The 22,059-nt window shown below is 44.8% G+C and overlaps 1 protein-coding gene across 1 annotated transcript in view; it reads right to left on the reverse strand.

The window, feature by feature from the left end:
* Positions 1-22,054, reverse strand: part of FOXK2 (forkhead box K2) — a 67,449-nt gene extending 45,395 nt beyond the window's left edge. Inside the window, exon 1 of the mRNA XM_035025706.1 lies at positions 21,783-22,054. Within this exon, the coding sequence (XP_034881597.1) occupies positions 21,783-22,054 (272 nt within the window). The remainder of the gene's footprint in view (positions 1-21,782) is intronic.
* Positions 22,055-22,059: the final 5 nt, after the last annotated feature.

The following is a 22,059-nucleotide window of genomic DNA, read 5'->3' on the forward strand; positions in this document are numbered from 1 at the left end:
TATTTAGAATCCGCAACTATTTTTTAAAATCCCAACTCTATGAAGTTGCTTATTTCAGGAGCACTTTCTTTGACAATCTCTTCGGATCACGCCATGCCCTCTCCCTACCAGCTGGCTGGCCGCACACCCTCGCTGAGAGCGAAGCCAGGGGTGCTGCAGAGCTGCAGGGCACGCCAGTGTGCACCCGCCACCCCGGACGATCCCAGGGGGCCACTGTGCTCCAGCCAACACAGTATTAACAATCAGAGTGCTTTCCACTCGGCAAACCCAGGTGCCAGGTGCCAGCAAAGCCACTCACTGCTTCCCTACTGCTATGTGCCTTCTGCCGTCACTCGTTAGTGAGCACAAACAACCAGAGAATATAAGACAGAGTGAAGTGCCAACTTGATAATTATTTGTGAAAATGTAGATTCCCTCCCTGCCATGGTGCCATGAAGAAACAGACAAAGGAAAGATCATGCCAATTGAGAGGAGGCAGCCCTCACAGCACTGCTGGGCACACAGGAGGGAGGAGCGGATGCAGTCAGCTAAGGTCCTTGGGGAGGGTCTGGGCCTGGAGAACACCCCCCGGGGAGAGGCACGGGACTCAGAGGAATAACCATACTCCTCTGGTATGGACAAGCTGGTGAGGCCGAGAAGGCTTCAACTCAGTTAGCTACAGAGGAACACATACCTGCAACAGAACAACATGAACAGGAGGAAGGAATGGAGAGAAGACACAGAGGTTAAAACAATCACACTGAAATCTCTTACTTCCAATTCTCAAAACCATTTCAAATGGTCTAGCCCATTCCAAAAGGCAACAGCTTTCAGTTCGTGTTTTATCATTCACTAGGTAACATTATTTCGTTGGTCACGGTCCAAGATGCAACCTTCCCTGCTGTGTGCCACCTTTAGTGTTCCTGAACAGATTCTAGAGAGTCTTCACTCATGCTTCCATATGGTAAACACCTGTCACCTGGGCTACCCACCATCCAAACATCTTTTCTATTTGAGGGAATACCCCAGGATAAGTAGTGTCAGGGCCCACCTCCCACATCTGAAGCAAAGGGGTGCAAATGCTCTGTCCTGCAGACCGCTGGCCTTAGAGCCTGGGCACGTGACCCACGCCCTATCAAATCAGTAATATCATGGTGGGTTATTCATACAAAAGACTGTTCAGGACTAACACCTTGTGCCTTTGGCCTAGTCAGGATGCTGTGAACCTTCTGGACCCACAACTCTTAGGGAAACATTATCTCATGGCAACCACGTCTCCACACGATGGCAGCTGGCCTGGCTAGGACAGGCAGGGAGAGCCGAGCAGCTGCAGGGTAAGTGGAATCACACGGTGGAACGGCAGCTCCCTGACTGGCCAGCCAGACTAACACCACATTGAGGGCTGCATGCCCCTGGCGACTTGAGGCCCTGAGAAGGGCCTGCACAGGCCACACTGTCGTCAAGAGATCAGAGAAACCTCACACAAACCCAAATGGAAGCAGAGTCTCCAAAACAACTCCTGTACCCCTTAAAACTATCAATGTCATCAGAGACAAATAAAAGCTGATTAAGAGGTCTAAGGAGCCCGAGGATTAAGGAGTGTGACGGCAGACCGTGTCTTGTCATGGAGGGCCTCGGGACCAGGAGGGGCAGTACTGGGGCAAATGAAAACGGTGGACATGGAGTGTGGATTAAATACAAATGTCATACCAGTATCATTTTTCCTGAATTTTGTAACTGGACTGTAGTTACATAAGAGAATATTCTTTGTTTAGAAAATACACTCAGTATTATTAAGGATAGTAAAAGTGCCTAATGTAGACTACCTACTCTCAAACAGTTCAGAAAAACGTAGTATTAAAAACTGGTCTGTATGGATGAAGGGTATACAGGAAATCTCTATATTATTCTTGAAATTTTGTGTAAGTTTGAAATTATTTTAAAATAAATTTTAATAAAATACTGAAAAAATACTTGTAAAATGTTGTTTTAGAAAGTACATATATAGTTTTTTCTTCTGCCCCTTGTACATCTTCTACAATGAACATTAGTTTCTCTTACATTTGAAACTGATAAACTTTACTCATACTCTACAGTTACACAGTATAAAACATTTCAGAAGTTTGGCCCAGAAGGGGATTCTGTCAAGCACTTTCTTCTATAGTCTCACCTTTCCACTCATTTTTTCAAATTCTTCTCTGAGAGGGGGAAGGGAAGAGGAAGGACTGTATCTGGTATTATTAATAACTTTTAAAATGTCTCACTCTGAAGTAGTTAGCTTTTAGCAGTCCATGACTATGTTAAAAAGAAGGTACAACTAAAAGAAAGAATGCTGCTAGGAATGAGATTTCAAAAAGTAGTGTTTATAGGTGTACTCAATGAGATCTGTGCTGCTCCTTCTCTAAGCCTCTGCTTACTATGACAAATGACACACACAATGAAGCAAATGTCACTAGGTGCACAATTAATAACTTAATTTGACTGAAATTTTAATGTCTTTTCTTCGCTTCTACATATAAGCAAAAAAAAATGTTTAACACATTATTCTTTGCAGTTCATCTCAACATAACTTAAGTTTTAAAATTTAGCACGTGGAGCACCTGCGTAGCCCAGTCGGTTAAGGGTCCAACTCTTGATTTTGGCTCAGGTCATGATCTCAGGGTCGTGAGATCAAGCCCCGGGTGGGCACCACACTGGGTGTGGAGCCTGCTTAAGGTTCTCTCTCCCTCTGCTCCTCCCCCTAGTGCATGCACGCATTCCCTCTCTCTCTTCAGCGCACTCCCCCCCTCCTTTAAAAGAAAAATAAATAGAAAAACAAATACAAATAAATAAAATTCAGCATTTAGGGGCACCTGGCTGGCTCTGTCAGTAGAGCATGCAACTTTTGATCTCAAGGTTGTGAGTTCAAGCCCCACGCTGGGCATAGGGATTACTTAAAAATAAAAAATAAAATTTTTTTATAAAAATTAAAAATAAAATCTTTTTTAAATAAATAAAATTCAGCATTCAAGCTGTAGCTGCAAATTTAAAATACCAGTAACTTCAAATAAGCCAAATTTAAATACAGATATTTGATTCAAAAGTCAGCTTCATAGCTGTAAAAGCCTCAGTCCTCCTCCATTTCTTCCTCCTATCCCCATGTCAAGTTTTCCACTTCAAAAAGAAACCTCACTGCCTGCTAGTTTAAAAAAACTCCCAAGTGTTTTCTCTCTCCGCCAGAAAATAAACCAAGAAATAGAGAACATGAAGACTCTCCAGGACTCATCTTGACTGCTGGGCTGGGAGCCCATCCTCACTGTGTCCATGGCAGAGCCTGGCTCAGGAGGGCCTGGCTGGAAGAAATACCCTAAATTTGGTGGGGTTTTTATTCCATATAAAACATGGTGCAGAACACTTTTTTCATTTTATACCCCAACATGCTACACAGAGGAGCCCCCACGCAGCAGTCCAGAACAGCTTTCCACCTTTCACCCATCCCATGCACTGCATCCACATGCAGAGAATGGACAACAAAAGGATTCCAGATAATGAAGATGACTGTGGGAATGGTAGACTCGGGGTGATCTTTCCTTTTGCAAAATGAACTTAATGGTACTACATGTTTAATATTTTTAATAAAAAGAAAGCAGGGAACACTTAAAATGGAAATATGCATTCAACACAGGAACATCATTACCAAGAATCTAATATTTTAAAATTCAATTGCAATATTGTTTGCAATAGCAAAAATAATTAATCTAAATGCTGAATAATGGAGGATGGTAAAGTAAATCATACGTGTCAAATATACAGAAGCTCTTGGGGCGCCTGGGTGGCTCAGTTGGTTAGGCGACTGCCTTCGGCTCAGGTCATGATCCTGGAGTCCCGGGATCGAGTCCCGCATCGGGCTCCCTGCTCGGCAGGGAGTCTGCTTCTCCCTCTGACCCTCCCCCCTCTCATGCTCTATCTCATTGTCTCTCTCAAATGGATAAATAAAATCTTTAAAATATATATATATATATATATATATATATATACACACACACACACACACAGAAGCTCTTGCAGCCAATTACAATGGATGTTTAAAGAGTTAACACCATAGGAAAATCATGTTGAGTAAAAAGAGGAGACAAAAATCCTACCTATAACAGGATTTAAAGCTACCATTTAAAAGCAAATTCAAAAAATAAAAAATTCAAAACTATTCATAGAGTAATGCATATATTTTGTATTAACAATGGCTACTCTGGGTGGTGGGATTATAGGTGATTTTTCTTAACCATTTTTACAGTTCAAAATGTTCTATCACAAGCATTATTTTATATTACTTAGAACTTTTTAATATTTTAAAATAAACTTTACTTGAACATTTTAAAGACCACCAGCATTGTACCAATTCAATTCAACAAGTATTTGAATTCCTTGGACCTTACTCTCCTAAATGGATACCCAAAACTCTAGCCCACAGTCCCAATCAGTAGGCTGGTGGTTGGCCCTCAACCAAGTGCCAGATTAGCTTGATGCACTCCAGCACAAAAAAAACCTGCAACCAACTGCTAAGTTTTAAATTCTTTCTCCTAAATGGTGCTTTCTAACCTTGAGTGCCTGCCAGAAGCTGCTGGAGAGTTTTTTCAAAATACACACACACCCCATGGCCCCCACTTCCCTAGTTAACCAGTCTCTGAAAGGGGAGGGAGGTCAAGCATGGATATTTTTAATTCTACCACCAAGAAGCAGGGCCAACATGTCACCATGATGACGGTAATGAAGTCAGCAAGGGGGTGTGAGACAGACACAATCCTATACCTTCCATGCTTCCTAGAGGGAGGGAGCAAAGGGATAATGGGGCACGAAGGGATAAGAATCCTGAATTTGGGGAGGGACACTTTGACAACAGGCCCCACAAGTCTGAGAGCACATCCTACTTATTCCTTACTGGGTTTACCACATAAAATGATGTACTTTCACAGCTGATGTGAAAATTGCAAAAACCAAAGTAATCTGTGCCTTAGTACTACCCTGAGGGATTTTTCTCATCACCTCCAATTTAACAGGTCCAAACGAAATTCAACCACTTCCCATGGGTTAGGGGGGCTATGAGGTGTGGGTTTACTCCCAGGACCTCCTCCCGGGGCACACACTGCCCTCTGACAAAGACCTGATGCCACTCCACACCCACGTGGTCCTGATGAGGCTGCTGGTCTCGGCACCCCGTCCACTGTGGCTCAAGGCCCACGCAGAACCAAGCGGTGTGCTTCCACGTCTTCTCACACTGTCAAACAGGTGACTCTGGAGAACACAAGCATAGGTCCTTCCCCTCCCTCAGTTCCTCTCCCTCCAGCCAGGAGTGAATTCATAATTCATGTCTGTGGAGACTAAGGATACCACCACTGAGAAATACCACAGAGCGGAAGAGAGACATCACAGTCCTTGAGAAGCACCTCAGACCACCTCAGCACATACATCTCCATGGTGGAGCTTCTACTTCACCCAGCTTGGATTCTAGCACTCCACAGACCAAAAAGGGCCCAAGACAAGAAACACACAGAATGAAGGAGGTGCAGTAAAAAATGAAGGGCAAAACCAGAAAAAAAAACAAAAAAACAAACAAAAAAAACAACCCACGGGATTAGGACATTAATGCCCAAATGCACAGAAGCCAGCCAGGAGACTCCGTGTTATACTCCCCAGTAGGGCTTCGCACTTGCTCTGCCTCCTGTGTTCCGACTCCATCAAGCAGCATCAACTTTCCATCAGCTGGAGCCCAGAAGCATGCCTGGCACCCACAATTCCCTCACCTCTGCAAGCTGCCCAACATTCCTGCTCCTCCCTCATTGCAAGAGCACCTATGGGTGCCTGCTTCCCTACTCCCAGGTAGCCAAGTATGGCCATAAATCCCAGCATGAGGCAAGAAAATGCACAGAAGTACCTGGGACTTTGGGAAGTGCCCATCCTGCTGACTGGAATGCAGAGGTGATGGCTAGGGTTCTGCTGGCCATCAGAAACCATGAAGACAAGAGCCACAGTGAGTTTGCATTTTTAGAACAAAAGAGAAATACACTCTATAGGTTCACAATCACTCATCTACAATTCTGAAATCCCCAAAGCCTGGTTTTGGTGTTATTTGTTTGGCTGCAAAACCTGATCTGAAGGCAAGAATGTGCATGTTTCTCTGCAGAAACAGGATCCGTGTGGAGGGGCAGCAATGCCCAGCCTTTGTGGTGGATGCCAGAAACTGAGTGATAAGCACTGGGTCACCTTTCTAGAATCCCAAAAGATCTCTGTCCCATGGTCTGCCCAAGGTTCTGCAGACCAGCCTCCTGTTTAAACCCCTGCTAGCTTCAGTGTCTGGTCACCAGTGGCCAGACTCAGGCCTGGCTCTGCCATCCATCTCCAGCCCCCCTCTCCTCAGGCACAGGCCCACTATGTGGTCATGGGATCACCCTTCTGCTCACCACCAGAGGTCCCTGGATGGTGAAGGACAAACTCCCAGACAGGCAAGGTGCTACCCAGCCCCAGGCCCCCGGCCCATCTGTCGACATACACAGCTTTCTAGACTGTCTTGTGCCAACTGCCCCGGGCCTCCCTGACCCTGCCTTTCCCTGACCCTCGCAGTGACTACAACAACATTTCTGCCTCTGCCAAGGCAGAGCCATGTCTCCTTGGCCCTCACGTCATAGCTCTGCATGAAGGAGCTTAACCACTATGCACTCCACTCAAAAAAAGCAGAGTTTCCTCATGGACTCTAGCTCACTGTGAAGGAGAGATCTGAGATCAGAAAGAAACAATGTTTGTACTATAGTTATTTAAAGTATTTACCTTTAAACAAGAGAGGTGCCCTGCAGCCCCTGCGCTGCCTCAATCACCATCCAAGACCCCTGGGCTCACCCCAACCAGAGCAAAGACAGGTGCCCAGACATCCAAAAAAAAAAAGACACACTACAACAGGGTAGGAGAAGAGTGACTCAATTGTCCAAAGCATAGATGCCAACAACAGACAGGAAGGTCTGGCACATAATTAGGAGAAGCAACCCCTCCTTTTTTTTCAAAAATGAAAAAGAAAAGCTTTCTTTGTGTCCATAGATAAAATCTTTAGCAGGGGGTGCCTGGGTGGCTCAGCCGTTAAGCATCTGCCTTCGGCTCAGGTCATGATCCCAGGGTCCTGGGATCGAGCCCCCATCGGGCTCCCTGCTTGGTGGGAAGCCTGCTTCTCCCTCTCCCACTCCCCCTGCTTGTGTTCCTGCTCTCGCTATCTCTCTGTCAAATAAATAAAATCTTAGGGCGCCTGGGTGGCTCAGTCGTTAAGCGTCTGCCTTCAGCTCAGGTCATGATCCCAGGGTCCTGGGATCGAGTCCCACATTGGGCTCCCTGCTCCGCGGGAAGCCGGCTTCTCCCTCTCCCACTCCCCCTGCTTGTGTTCCTGTTCTCGCTATCTCTATCATATAAATAAATAAAATCTTTAAAAAATAAAATAAAATCTTAGAGAAAAAAAAAAAGGGGGCGCCTGGGTGGCTCAGTCGTTAAGCGTCTGCCTTTGGCTCAGGTCATGATCCCAGGGTCCTGGGATCGAGCCCCGCATGGGGCTCCCTGCTCCGCGGGAAGCCTGCTTCTCTCTCTCTCCCACTCCCCCTGCTTGTGTTCCCTCTCTCGCTGTGTCTCTCTCTGTCAAATAAATAAATAAAATCTTTAAAAAAAAAAAGAAAATCTTTAGCACAAGCCCCAATAACTCAACTTATTTTTTTAAGATTTTATTTTTATTTTTTGACACAGAGAGAGAGAGACAGCAAGAGAGGGAACACAAGCAGGGGGGAGTGGGAAAGGGAGAAGCAGGCCTCCTGCCGAGCACGGACTCCAGTACAGGGCTCGATCCCAGGACCCTGGGATCATGACCTGAGCTGAAGGCAGACATGGCTGAGCCACCCAGGCGCCCCTCAACAACTTACTTTTCATGAATCTGATTTTCTTTGCTAATCAGAAAGCCAGAGAAGGACTAAAATTCCTATTATACTGCCCTATGACAGCAACTCAAACAAAACACAGAAACCTCAACATGTGGGGGCCATGTAGCATTTACACCAATAACTGATTCCACATTACTTCTTATTCCTCCTTTAGAGCAGAAGGGCAAACCTCAGATTTTTGAAAACTGGTGATTATTTTTTTTTTAAAGATTTTATTTATTTATTTGAGAGAGAGAGAGTGAGAGACAGAGAGCATGAGAGGGAGGAGGGTCAGAGGGAGAAGCAGACTCCTCGCCGAGCAGGGAGCCGGATGCGGGACTCGATCCCGGGACTCCAGGATCATGACCTGAGCCGAAGGCAGTCGCTTAACCAACTGAGCCACCCAGGCACCCCGAAAACTGGTGATTATTCTTATTTTTTAAAGATTTTATGTATTTATTTGAAAGAGAGTGAGTGAGAGAGAGAGCATGAGCGGGGGGACGGGGAGAAGCAGACTCCTCCACTGAGCAGGGAGCCTGACGTGGGGCTCAATCCCAGGACACTGCCCCTGCTTGTTCTCTCCCTGTCAAATAAATAAATAAAATCTTTAAAAAAATTTTTTTTAAATAAAAGATTTATTTATTTATTTGAGAGAGAGAGAAAGAGTATGAGCAGGGGGAGGGGCAGAGGGAGAAGCAGACTCCCCGCGGAGCAGGGAGCCCCAATGTGGGCTCAATCCTGGGACCCTGGGATCATGACCTGAGCCGAAGGCAGACGCTTAACCGACTGAGCCACCCAGGCACCCCTTAATGGCGTTTTAAATCCAGATATGCATTGGGTATACCACACACAAACACTTACATACAATTCCACCAATGCAATTACTCCACACATACTGTTCTTGAACTTTCTGGCTAAATACGGGAACTTCTTTCTATGTGGATAAATACACTTTAATGGCTATATGGTATTTCCTTGGGCATAGTGTAGTTTACATAATCTAAATGCCAAAAAAAATTAGATAAATTAGTGCAATTTAAAAACCTATTTTAGTTTGTCTTGTAGATTTTCCAATCTTCTAATTAATGGGTTTTTTGGCTTTGAACAGAGCTTAGTGATTAAAAACAATGGCAAAAAAACTGGATGTGGGTTTGAATCTAGCATTTCTAAGCTATACACCTTTGGATTAACACTCTCCAAGCCTCAATTCTATCCTAAAATAGGGACAAGAATCAATTCAACAGAGGGGCGCCTGGGTGGCTCTGTCAGGTGAGCGGCTGACTCTTGATTTCGGCTCAGGTCATGGTCTCAGGGTCATGGGATCCAGCCCTGTGTCAGGCTCCACGCTCAGCTCGGAGTCTGCTCAGGATTCTCTCTTTCCCTCTGCTCTTCCCCGCGCCCCACCCCCCCAATCACACTTGGGCGTTCTCTCTCTCAAATAAATAAAATCTTAAAAAAAAAAAAGTCAATTCAACAGAATTCATAGAGCAACTGAGAGCAGGTGCTGGGAAAGCCAGTGTGCCCTCATGGGCAGCTGCTATCCCATCCTCATCACCAAGCATAGGTAAGAATTCCACCCTCCCCACTGGCGTGCTACATACATGGTAACATTTTAAAACATTACAATAACTTGAATGCAAAATTATTTCTTCCTTTATGTTAAAGCAAAATGTTCTTCCTAGGACTCAGGTATTTGGAAACATTTCTTTAACAAAAATCATTATTATGGTCTTGGCTTGGGGGGGGGCGATTTTAAAGAAAATGAAATCAACATATCAACAGTAGAAGACCAATGAAGAATTTCATATTTCCTGATTCAAATTACTAATAGCCAAGATAGACTTAATTTTTTTAAAGATTTTATTTACTTTAATTGAGACACAGAGAAAGAGTGAGAGTGTACAAGGGGGGAGGAGGGTCAGAGGCAAAGGGAGAAGCAGACTCTGCTGAGCAAGGAGCCTAATGTGGGGCTCGAGCCCAAGACCCTGAGATCATAACCTGAGCCGAAGGCAGATGCTTCCCTGACTGAGCCACCCAGGCGCCCCACCAAGATTGACTTATTAAGAATGACAGGCTGACTTTCATGTTATTTTGCACTTGAGGTAATTAAGAAATTTCACTTTTTAAAAATGGAATAATAAATTTGATTTTATTAAAATGTTGTCACATCACTAAATCCAAGAAAAAGAACTGCTACTATTTCACACTCAGTGCAAAATGACAAAAAATGAGAATTAAAAGAATTAAAATTTTCACTCAGAAAAACTGACCATCAGGAGTGACATCAGCGAAACAGCTCATTAAGAAGCTCCAAATTCTCATTCACCCTCACCCCACACATAAACACACACACAAACACTGGAAAACACGCAGCAACTGTCAGAACCAATTTGTGAAAACTCTGCAAGGCAGTGAGAAGTCTGCAACCACCAAGTGCTGAATCAGGAAAGAGGTACCACGGAACGAACGGCAGGCAGGTTTTAGATTTTGCTGCCCCTGCCTCTCTCTGGCAGGGAAGCAGCAGGCCTTGATCTTGAAGCACAAATGGCCTTAAAACATAAAAGGTCTTAAAGTAATAGTCTTAAAGGGCGCCTGGGTGGCTCAGTCGGTTAAGAGGCTGCCTTCGGCTCAGGTCATGACCCTGGAGTCCCGGGATCGAGTCCCACATCGGGCTCCCTGCTCGGCAGGGAGCCTGCTTCTGCCTCTGACCCTCCCCCCCTCATGCTCTCTCTATCTCATTCTCTCTCTCTCAAATAAATAAATAAAATCTTTAAAAAAAAAAAAGATTTAAAAGTAATACTCTTAAAGTAAAAACAGTCTTAAAGTGGTAACAGCCAGGGTTGCCAGTATGGGGCTGTTTTCCGGGTTCTAGGGAACAGAACAGACTTGGTTCACTGTTTATTGTGTATGTCTATTCTAACCTGCCACAGACTACCTGAAGGATGACACAGGCACTCCTCTGGTGTTTCATTTAACTCAAAACTCAGGCTGAAAAAGCTTGAAAACACTGCAAGTTGAATAACAACCTCAGAACCTGTGGCAAAAGGTTAGTCTAGGGGCGCATGGGTGGCTCAGATGGTTAAGCGTCTGCCTTCGGCTCAGGTCATGATCCCAGGGTTCTGGGATCGAGTCCCGCATCGGGCTCCCTGCTAGGCAGGGAGCCTGCTTCTCCCTCTGCCTCTGCCTCTCTCTCATGAATAAATAAATAAATAAAACATTAAAAAAAAAAAAAGGTTAGTCTAAACATACAATACACTGCTAAGGCAAAAGCTAGGGAGAGTTTCTCGGGGAAATCAGGACATTCAGAAGTAGCAGGTCATATCAGGAAGTTCAGAATACTGCACACGTGTCCAGGGCAAGATGCATGCTTATACAAGACCTGAGAAGACCCCAGGTTTTCACCTTGGGCTGATCCCTAGGCACAGTGCAAGCCTGATCAAGAGCTGAAGGAGGGCCCAGGCACAGAGCCAATATGCAAAGAATGGGAGATAGGAGAGTTGCTTATGTTCAGGAAATCTCTGTCGAAACACCAGTTAAACACAAGATATGAAACAGGACTTCAGGGACTACACTGTGAAGGAAAATAGTCTTTGGAATAACAGTCTGGACAAGTCACTAGGCAAAGAGAACTCCTACAGCCTTCAACAAATAAAAAACAACAAACCTTAGGGAAGGAGAATCTGATTTCCAGAGTTATTACGCTGTAATAGCCAAATGTCCCGTTTTCAAAGACAACAAAATCAAAAGGCACACAAAGAACAGGAAAGCATGATTCAGTCAAAAGAACAAAATAAATGAAAAGAAACCGTCTCTGAAGAAGGTGAGACAGGCCCTGCTAGACAAAGACTTTAAAAAACCATGTCACGGGCACCTGGCTTAATCAGTTGGTAGAGCACATGACTCCTGATCTCAGGGTTGTAAATTAGAGCCCCACACCGGGTGTAGAGATGACTCTAAAATAAAATCTAAAAAAAAAAAAGTTTCGAAAAAACAACCATGTCATGTTATGTGCTCAAAAAACTAAACAAAAACACAAAGAACTAAAGGAAGTCAGGAAAATTACAAAGGAACGAAAAAAACCCCAGAAATTATAAGAAGGGACAGAACAGCAATCTTGAAGTTGAAAAGTACTGTAAATGAAATGAAAAATTTACCATAGTGGTCCAGCAGCATGTTTGAGAAGGCAGAACAAAGAATCCACAAACGTAAAGATAGGATAACTGAAATTATCAAGTCTGAGGAGCAGAAAGGAAAAAAAAAAGACTGAAAAGAGCCTTAAAGGAATCATGGGACATCAATAAGTAGACCAACATACATATTATGGGAGTCCCAAAAGAAGAAAAGAAAAAGAGGTAGAAGGAAAATATTTGAAAAAATAAAGGCCGAAAACATCCCAAATCTGATGAAAGACATAAAAACCTACAAACCCAAGAAACTCCATAAACTCCAAGTAGGATAAACTCAAAGGACCCATATCAAGACATTACAATTAACCACCAAAAGACAAAGGGAGAATCTTGAAAGCAGCGAGAGAGAAGTAACCTGTCACATACAAGGACTCAATAAGGTTAATGGCTGATTTCTCATCAGAAACCATGAAGGCCAGAAGACAGTGAGATGACATTTAAAGTGCTAAAAAAAAATTAATTAATTAAAAAATTAAAACTGTCAGCTGAGAATTATATCTGGCAAACCTGTCCTTCAAAAATGAGAGAGAAATTAAGACATTCCTCATTAAAAAAAAAAAAAAAATTGAGGGAGTTCATTAACACTAGACCTGCCCTACAAGAAAAGCTAAAGGGAGTCCTTCAGGTGGAAATAAAAGATCACTAAACAGTTACTCAAAACCATATGAAGAAATAAAGAGCTCCAGTGAAGGTAAATACATGAGAAAATATAAAAGTTCATATTATTGTCATTTTGGTTTGTAATTCCACTTTCGATTTCTTATAGGATTCAAAATACAAATGCATAAAAAAATTATAAATATGTTATTTGGCACACAATGTATAAAGACATAATCTGTGACAACATAAAAGGGAGGAGGAAGGAGATATACAGGAGGAGAGTCTTTGAGGTTGATATCATTTCAAAATAGATGGCTTTAAATTTAAGATGTTAGGGCACCTGAGTGGCTCAGTTGTTGAGCATCTGCCTTCGGCTCAGGTCATGATCCCGGGGTCCTGGGATCAAGTCGCACATCAGGCTCCCTGCTTGGCAGGAAGCTTGCTTCTCCCTCTCCCACTCCCCCTGCTTATGTTCCCTCTCTCGCTGTCTCTCTCTCTGTCAAATAACTAAATAAAATCTTAAAAATAAATAAATAAATAAATAAATAAATAAATAAATAAATTTAGGATGTTAAATATAATCCCCATGATAACCACAGAGAAAATCACAATAGTTTACTACAGAAAGAAAGAAAGAAAGAAAGAAAGAAAGAAAGGAAAGAAAGAAAGAAAGAAAGAAAGAAAGAAAGAAAGAAAGAAAGATATAAAAAGGAAAAAAAGAAAGAAAGAGAAAGAAAAAGAAAGAGAAAGAAAGGAAGGAAGGAAGATCAACTAAACATAGAATCAAGCAGTTAGGAAGAAAATGAAGGACAACAAAGCTGTAAGACATAAAAAGAACAGCAAAATAGCAGAAGTCTTCCCTTACAGTAATTACTTTAAACATAAATGGGTTAAACTCTCCAATCAAAATACTCCAGACAAGAAATTTAAATTTTTTTCTTTAAAGAAATATTAATGCTTACTCAGCCAATTCTCCTGTATCAGGCAAAGGCAATCCACACCACAACCCCGTGAAGTCGATTCAGTAATATCCATGTTTACAGAAGAGGACCCTGAGGCTGAGAGATTAAACAGCCTGATCACATGGGGAAGAGGCTCTCACCTCCCTTATCCAAGCAGTGCCATGAGACTGTTCACTAATGAATGCCTGCATTACTCATTCTTACCTCACCCTCAATCTTTCCTAGGTGGAGAGGTTTGTGGAAAGACAGAGGAAATAACAAGCAACCTCGGAGATGTGGCTCTTAAGTGAAGACCCTGGAAAGCTGCCTCCACAGAACAGAGAGAGGACCTAAGACTGACCTAGCACCTACTGGACACCAGGCACTGAGATACACTCAACCAGTCTTCTCAGCAATAAAGTCTTTTTAATTTTGTTATTCATTTTTCATGTTTCTTTGGAGTCCTTTTTAATAAATGTCCTTTTTATTTTTCACAATTTTATCTTTTACAGCAAAATTGCCTTACAGTCAATTAGTTATGTAGCAAAAATGTTTGCAAAGAAAATACAGGACACAGGCAAAAATGCAGTATTTTTGCACCACCTACACACTCAATATCACCTACACACTCAAAATGCTACTATATACAGAAAAAGACCAGAAAAATATAACAGTAAGTGTCCAACTTACTTGTTTAGGGTTTTTTTGTATCCCATCTGTTCAGGTAAAAGTCAAAAGATGAATTTCAAGCTGCCAATTATTATAACAAAATACCATGAGAAAATGGCATCTGACAGTAGTCTTTGGTATGACACTAATGTCATACTCCCTCATATCATAGTTCATTTTTTCAGGAAAACCAAGACAAAACAAAACAAAACAAAACAAAACAAAACCCCACCCCACCAGAACAATTTAGTGTCTCTTTTCCCCAATTAACTGTAAATGTTTTCAGAATAATTTTACCAATAAGATATGCCTGAGAGTACATATTCCAAGAGGGAGAACATGGGCTACTCCTTAAAATACTAAGACCAATCTTATAACCTAGCTAAGATTTACAGAAGGTGTTCTGTGCGTGTCCTTCCAAAACTGCAAAGGGAGTGATTCCACATCAGGCTTCATTTTAGAAAGGGGCCTGCCACTGAATTTTGAAACAGATGCTTGGTTAGCTTCAAGGTTTTACGTAGGTATGATCTGTAAAAAATTACTAAGATTCACTCACAACAGCGCCAAGAATAAATCCAACTGCTGTTATCAACTACCCTAAGACCATGCTCCGGAGGGGGGGGGGTCTTCCTCCCCACTACTGACATTTGGGGTTGGATCATTATCTGTTGGGGGGAGGGACTATCCTGTGCATTGTAATATTTTTAGCAACGTCCCTGGCCCGGCCCACTAGATGCCAGAAACAGCACCCCACTCTCAGTTGTGCCCACCTAGCATGTCTCCAGATACTGCCAGATGTCCCAGGGAGGGGAGGGGGTCCTGGTAAGAACCACTGTTGTACTTCTGATACCTTTCACTGGGTAAGACACACAAACATTCTGTCCCAAATGACAAAAAAAGCCAAATAATGTCTAAAATCCCTACGGAATTCTCAGCAGAGCACCACACATACACTCTAGAAATTGATGCATATTGGAAAGGCAGCTTACTTTGAGAGAAAGTACGCACGCAAGGGGTTGGGGGAGGGAAGGAACAGAGGGAGAGAGAGAATCTCAAGCAGACTCCACGATGACCACAGAGCTTGACCTGGGGCTAGATCTCATGACCCCAAGATCATGACCTAAACTGAAATCAAGAGTTGGACACTTAACTGACTGAGCCACCCAGGCACCCCAGGAAAGGCAGGTTTCTAAAAAGTGCTTCCTAATCTCCCCATGCGGGCACTTCCTGGGATGACAGCAGTTAGCACCTTGTTGTGGTGCTCAAACGGCTTCAAATCACAGAAATGGTGATGTGTGCCTTAAGCCCTGGTGTATTGTTTCATTAGCATATTAAAAAAATCCTCATCAAAAACTGGGACCAGAAGTGTGGGAAGCTGACTTACTATATTATCATTATTTAAGATACTGTAAACTGCTCCAAAACCCAAACATAAAAGAAAACATGAGGGGCGCCTGGGTGGCTCAGTTGGTTAAGCGACTGCCTTCGGCTCAGGTCATGATCCTGGAGTCCCGGGATCCAGTCCCACATCCGGCTCTCTGCTCAGCAGGGAGTCTGCTTCTCCCTCTGACCCTCCTCCCTCTCATGCTCTCTGTCTCTCATTCTCTCTCTCGCAAATAAATAAAATCTTAAAAAAAAAAAGAAAACATGAGCTATGCAGAAATTAAGTTAAACAGATAAGAATACTACCCAAGATGTTGATGCTTTCATTAAGAGTCCTTATTTTAGAAACCATCTTTTCTTCATTAAAAAAAAACAAAAACAAAAAACAAAAACACCTTTCTCTCTCCTCAGCAAAACAAGAATTGTTGCATTTTCACAATGGAAAATCTGTTGTTACTATAATAGCCTCATCTTCTGGAATATTTCCACCAATTATGCATGAAGCTTTGCTGAGCTTCTGCAACTGTGGATCTAGATGGGAGGAACTGGTAATTGGGGAATCAAGTCTGACTGGAATCCCATCACTAGATAGATGATCAGCCCTTGAGAACGTTCACGTAACAGTTAACATCCTAAATTAGCACTCAGTGGGTACACATATTTTGGATATAAACCAAGTCATGACAGCTCTGTGCCATTTCCAGAGGGATACAAACACATACAGGACCCAGTCCCCACACCCTGGAAGACCAGCAGAAAGAGACTTGAGCAAGGTGAGTTACAGCACAAGATGATGAGGAGGGAACATCCCTGCCTCCTTTAGCCTGACAGCACAAAGGGGCGGGGGGCCTGCTAGTCCTGAGAACAGGCTCCATGACCTACTACTAAGGGTCCTGAGCACCACTATCAGCCTGGAAAGCACTCAGGTGACATGACAGGCCAGCAGAGGAGCCCAGCTTCAGGTCTGTACTGACTCCCAGGAAGAAACCATAGCCCAAGTTTCAAAAGTATATATGGTTCCTTACACTTCAATAAAAAAGCAGTTTTAAAAAGAAAAACAGGGGCGCCTGGGTGGCTCAGTCATTAAACGTCTGCCTTCGGCTCAGGTCATGACCCCAGGGTCCTGGGATCGAGCCCCGCATCGGGCTCCCTGCTCTGCGGGAAGCCTGCTTCTCCCTCACCCACTCGCCCTGCTTGTGTTCCCTCTCTCGCTGTGTCTCTGTCAAATAAATAAATAAAATCTTTAAAAAAAGAAAAAAAGAAAAAGAAAAACAGTACATTGTAAACTACAAAGTTCTTCAATTGAGGAGAGAAGCCATCCTTAATTTCCAAAATAACAGTTTAGCCAATGGCATTAATGAACAAGTATCCTTCAAATCAGACCACAAACAGGACACAACTTTTAATCAGTTCCCTTCCCTGACTCTGTACCCAAGGCAAAGGCACTTTTCCTTTTCTCCTGAATCAGGAAAGTTTTATGGTGATGCTTACAGTTTGGTTCAGAACAGAACCAGAATAGAAGTTTCCAGAGGAAGGGTACCCCCAATGGACCTCTCCTGGCCCAGCCTGCTGGATAACACCAACCACATCCCACCGCCTGCTCTTATGCTTCGGTGCTAGGAAGGAGGGGGCAACCTCTCCCAGCTGAAGGAACTTCAAACTTCACTCACTATTCCAAGAGGCCCTAGATCAATTTACTGCAGGCATGTGTGCATGTGTATAGAGCTATGAGCAAGATGAAGAATGCTGGCCCTCAGGAACATTGCTGCCCTCGTGTCACATTTCTGGCACATTAAGTCCTCACGGGCTCCTTCACACCAGGACACTGTGATGGACAAAACACACGCAGCCCCTGATGGAGGAGGGACACAGACATAGAGCTAACTGTGTCATGCAACGTCAGACAGTTATCCCATGTTACACAAGAGACAATGAAAATTCAGACAGGTTAAGTGGCAGGGGTGGAATCTAGCCCCAGAGGGTCCAGCTCCAGAGCCCATCCTCACCATCTCCTGATGCAGTCAGACACATATGACCACTGCAGGTTACAGGTCCTGTCATATAGGCTTGTTTCCCAAAATGTGTTATAAATCCAAGTTATTTTAAATCTAAACTGTGTCAAACCACTCATTAAACATTAAAATAAACTAAGTTTTAAAAAAATAAATAAAAATAAAATAAAATAAGCTGAGTTTTACCACTGGAAGAATTACTACATACTAGGTGAAGTAGAAATTAACCCAGTTTGTTGGGTTATTTTTAACTTAGTAAATTAACAATTACATAAAAATAGCTGCCCTATGTTCCCAATATCAGTGATAAAATATAATGAAAGCATATTGTAGCTTTTAAAGAAAAGCACACAGTGGTCATTAAAGAGCAATTAATTTGTACGCTGAGCACTGAAAGTGCAAAGCACCTCTGCCCCTCTGCTGTGTATATGCCACTACGCATCACCCACTCCTGGGTCCCGGGGTCCAGCCATCTTGGTTCCCTGCTCTCAGCTTTGTATACAAGTTGGTCAGTCTTAGGTCATAAAATGAAGGCATCTCAGCCAACCCCGCAGCCCTGGAACAAGAAAACACAACAGACCACACTAGTGGGTCTGCTCTAGTCTTCAAAGACAGCCCCACTGGATCTTCTCCTACCAGGAACCCTGTTCTTCACACCTCGTCTGTGTCTCCTCTGTGGGCCAACCAGGCCTCAGCTGCATCTCTCGGGGCTTCCTTCACCCACTTAGCCCTGGTGACCCACAGGGTCTCCACTCCTCCTAAGCCTACTCTTACCTCCACCCTCCTTACAATAGCCCCCTGCCCCACAAACTTCTTTTTTTTTTTTTTTTTTTGCCCCACAAACTTCTTACACCCTCACTTCCCCTCACTCTTGAGCCCCACACCCAGCCTCCTTCCTCATCCTCCAAGAGGTCCTGACCACCGAGCCCATGGATCTCCGTGCAACATGACATTGGTGACATCTGAGTCACTTCTTGAGGCCATCTCCTCACCTGGCACTCTGCTTATTCTCCTCTTTCTGTTACTGGTATTCTCTGGGAACCCCGGTTCTGCCCCATCCCCACTTCTAAGCACGACCACGTCATTGTGAGTTCCTTCAGTTCTTTTCTTGGAATCTTTGCCTGGAAAGCTCCAGAAGCCATTCTCTGCTCACCTCTCTCCAGTCCCAACCTTCGAGGATGCTATCCCTGATTTAATGAGAAAGTCTTCAAATGTGACATTACCAAACTTAATCTGCAAGTTAAAACATGCCATACAAGAAAGTAGCGCTGTATCACGAACTGATTGGCAGTTCATTTAGCATAGGAACAGGGTCACTTTTCTAAATAAACACAATTGTAGTTTCCCATGTTAAACAGTTTGGGGCAATAACAAATTCAACCTATTCTATTTATGTTTGGCTATTACATATTCTAGGACCTTTCTGATCAAAAATATATCAAATTCACTTGACATTTCAAAGTACTTGAACAACTGTTAAAGAGTTGCTTATTTTTATTTATAAATTATACTTAGTTTGCTACCATGGCAACAGCAAGAGCAACAACACACCCAGACATTCCTGCCTAGCAGATCTTCCTAAAACACTTTATTGCCCACTCAGGCACCAGACTAGGTCCCTAGACAAGTAAGAACCCTGTCCTCAAAGAGGACATTCTTCATTCTGTCACTGACCATATTGAAAATGCTTCCAACAGGCCCAGGCAAACCTCACACTCCACAACCAGGCCCAAGGTCCCTTCCAGCCTAAATTCTAAGTTCTTCAGCACCAGGCTACTGGCCCAGGGACACCAATAAAGCCACCTCCACCAGCTCACTTCCAGGAGCACCCCCCCAACACACACACACACGGGTGGCCCAGGGTTCTTCCACTGAGCCCACCCCAGAGAACTCCCCAGGACCAATAACACCTGTACCTCCAGTGAGTTAGATGCTCCTGGAGAGGAAAAAGTTTATGCATCTGTACACACAGTATCACATACTTGGCTGAAAATCAAGGATTTGTGGAAATCACCTGTTTTCTGGAAAACCACATGCCCTGGCACTCATGGGCATGTTCGGCAACCCCCCCCCCCCCACACACACACTTGAGGATCCCGGTTTTGCTCACCAACCATCATGGAAAAACCATTTGTAACGGATCCTACCCAAACTGTTTAAAATACAACAGCCAACACACAGGATCATGGACCTCGTCTTCCTCTATTCCCCCTAAATTAATACATTATTTGCTATTTTAATAAAATGACAAATCATACTTTCAGCCTAAATTACTTATGTACTCTCCCAAGTTCTCTGTATGTAAAATTTTAACACTAACTACAAAATACAAATTCACTCAAAAATTGGAATTGGACTAAAATCACTGTCGTTCAAATAAGAGACCAACCATGGATTGTTGTGTTTTTTTTAACTTGTACAGTGATTTTCAATTCAGTGGACAAATCTGCATAACTGCTCTAAATTCACATGCTTTTAAACTTACACAACTTGAGTGCTCGCTTCGGCAGCACACATACTAAACTTATACAACTTGACTTTCTGACTTAAAAAGAACTTGTAAAACGTTTAATTTCAAGAAAAAGATTTTTTAAAACAATTTATCTACATTGAGCTAGTACCAACTGTCTTTACACCGTTTATTTCATCAATAATGTTACCACTCTGCACCAAACATGTAGGAATGATGCCTTACAAAAAGAGACGCACGACAAAGTCCTACCAGTTACCTACTTATTTCACGCTGTAAAAACGTCAAAACCCTTCTGTAAAAAAATTCCCTGGGCCCATAAGAAGTGCAGGGCTCACGGAAGCCTTGGCGGCCCCAGAGACTCTTGCCCCTGCACAAGCCGGAGGTGAAGGTCAGAGGCTCTGCCTCCACCGCCCCGCCCCTCCTACTCAGCCCTTCTCTGGGTGGCACTGTACCCCTCAAAAAGTCTGATTTCTGCTCCCTCACCGAAAGGTCAACTTACCCTGTTTAGCATGTCAACATAAACAGTTCTGGCTGATGACAGTAGGAGAATTTTCCTTAGAAACCTCAAAACCCCAGAATAAAGATACAAAATCCTTTGTGGTGACCTCAAGCTGTCTGTAAACACCGAACTGTGTGACTGAACGGGCCCTACCACTGGGTCTGCCCAGCCTGCAGTAGACGCACAGGAACAGCCTTCTCCGAAACACGCCCATCCAAGACCCAGAAACGGCTGGTGCAACCTCCGACCATGGAAGCAACGAGACCGCACACACGCACAAAAATCAAGGCATCAGGAAAAGTAACAGCTAAAAAACTTCAGTTTGTGGACAAAGGCTTTCTCTGCAATGATCCAGAGGGGAGCCCCCGAGGAATAATTACTATTTCCCAGGCAGCAAGTCTGTTGTTCGAAGTAAACGTAACTCCGAAAACCAGAGCGCCAAGTAAACCGTTGTGTAGGGAGGCTGACAACCCCCCGTGAAGCTCACCTAACAGCCTACGTGACCTCCTAACAGCTTCTAAATAATCGACGGGCTGAAAAGCAAAGTCCTGCGAGGAGTGGCCAGCTTCCCCCGATTTTAAGGTGCGGAGCGCGGCTTTAAAAACGAATCGTGCTTGCAGAGTCTGCAATTTTCAGGGTTACTGAAACCACGACGGGGAAGACGGCGCCCTCCCAGCTCGCAACACGCGCCTCAAGCGTTTCACTGCTGGAGACCCGAGGCACAAAAAGGCAGCCTCGAGCGGCCCGGCACCGCAAGACTCGGGTCGCAGCGCGGGGCCGCCGCCCCCACGAGGCCGCGCGTGCGTCCCCAGCACCACCTGCACGCCCCCACGAGCAACACGTGCGGGGTCCCAGAGGGCGCATCGCCCACGTGCCCAGCTGCCGGGCCCCGGCCACGCCAACGAGAGGCCGGGGCGCCCGGGCCGTGGATCGGGCTCCGGCCCGGCTGCTGGGGCCAGGTCGAGGTTCGGGCCGCGGACAGGGCGGGCACGGGCAGGGCTGCGGGGCTGGGCCCGACGCGCGTCCTCCCCGCGGGCCGGAGCGGGGCCGGGGCGCGCGCCCGGGCCCCCGCCGGCCGGGCCGCCGCCCCCCGCCCGCGGGCCCCGGCCCCACTCACACGCGCGGCAGCTGCAGCGGCGGCGCCCCGCGCCTCTGGAACACGCCGTCCACGAACACGCCGTTCTTGCCAAGGCAGCGCAGGTAGAAGTCGCCGCCGGCGTCGGGCCCGGGCTGCGCGGACGGCTCCGGGGCCGCCCCGCCATGGCCGCCGCCGCCCGGGGGCGTGAAGATCTCGAGGTGGCGCCGCGAGATGAAGCTCGAGTGGCCCATGCTCACGTCCACCGAGCCCTGCGACGAGTTGCGCCCGATGGTCACCGAGCGCTTCTTCATCAGGT

The sequence above is a fragment of the Mirounga leonina genome, unplaced genomic scaffold (assembly GCF_011800145.1).
Source record: "Mirounga leonina isolate KUSES-001 unplaced genomic scaffold, KU_Mleo_1.0 Mir_197, whole genome shotgun sequence".
In the NCBI taxonomy this organism is placed as follows: Eukaryota; Metazoa; Chordata; class Mammalia; order Carnivora; family Phocidae; genus Mirounga; species Mirounga leonina.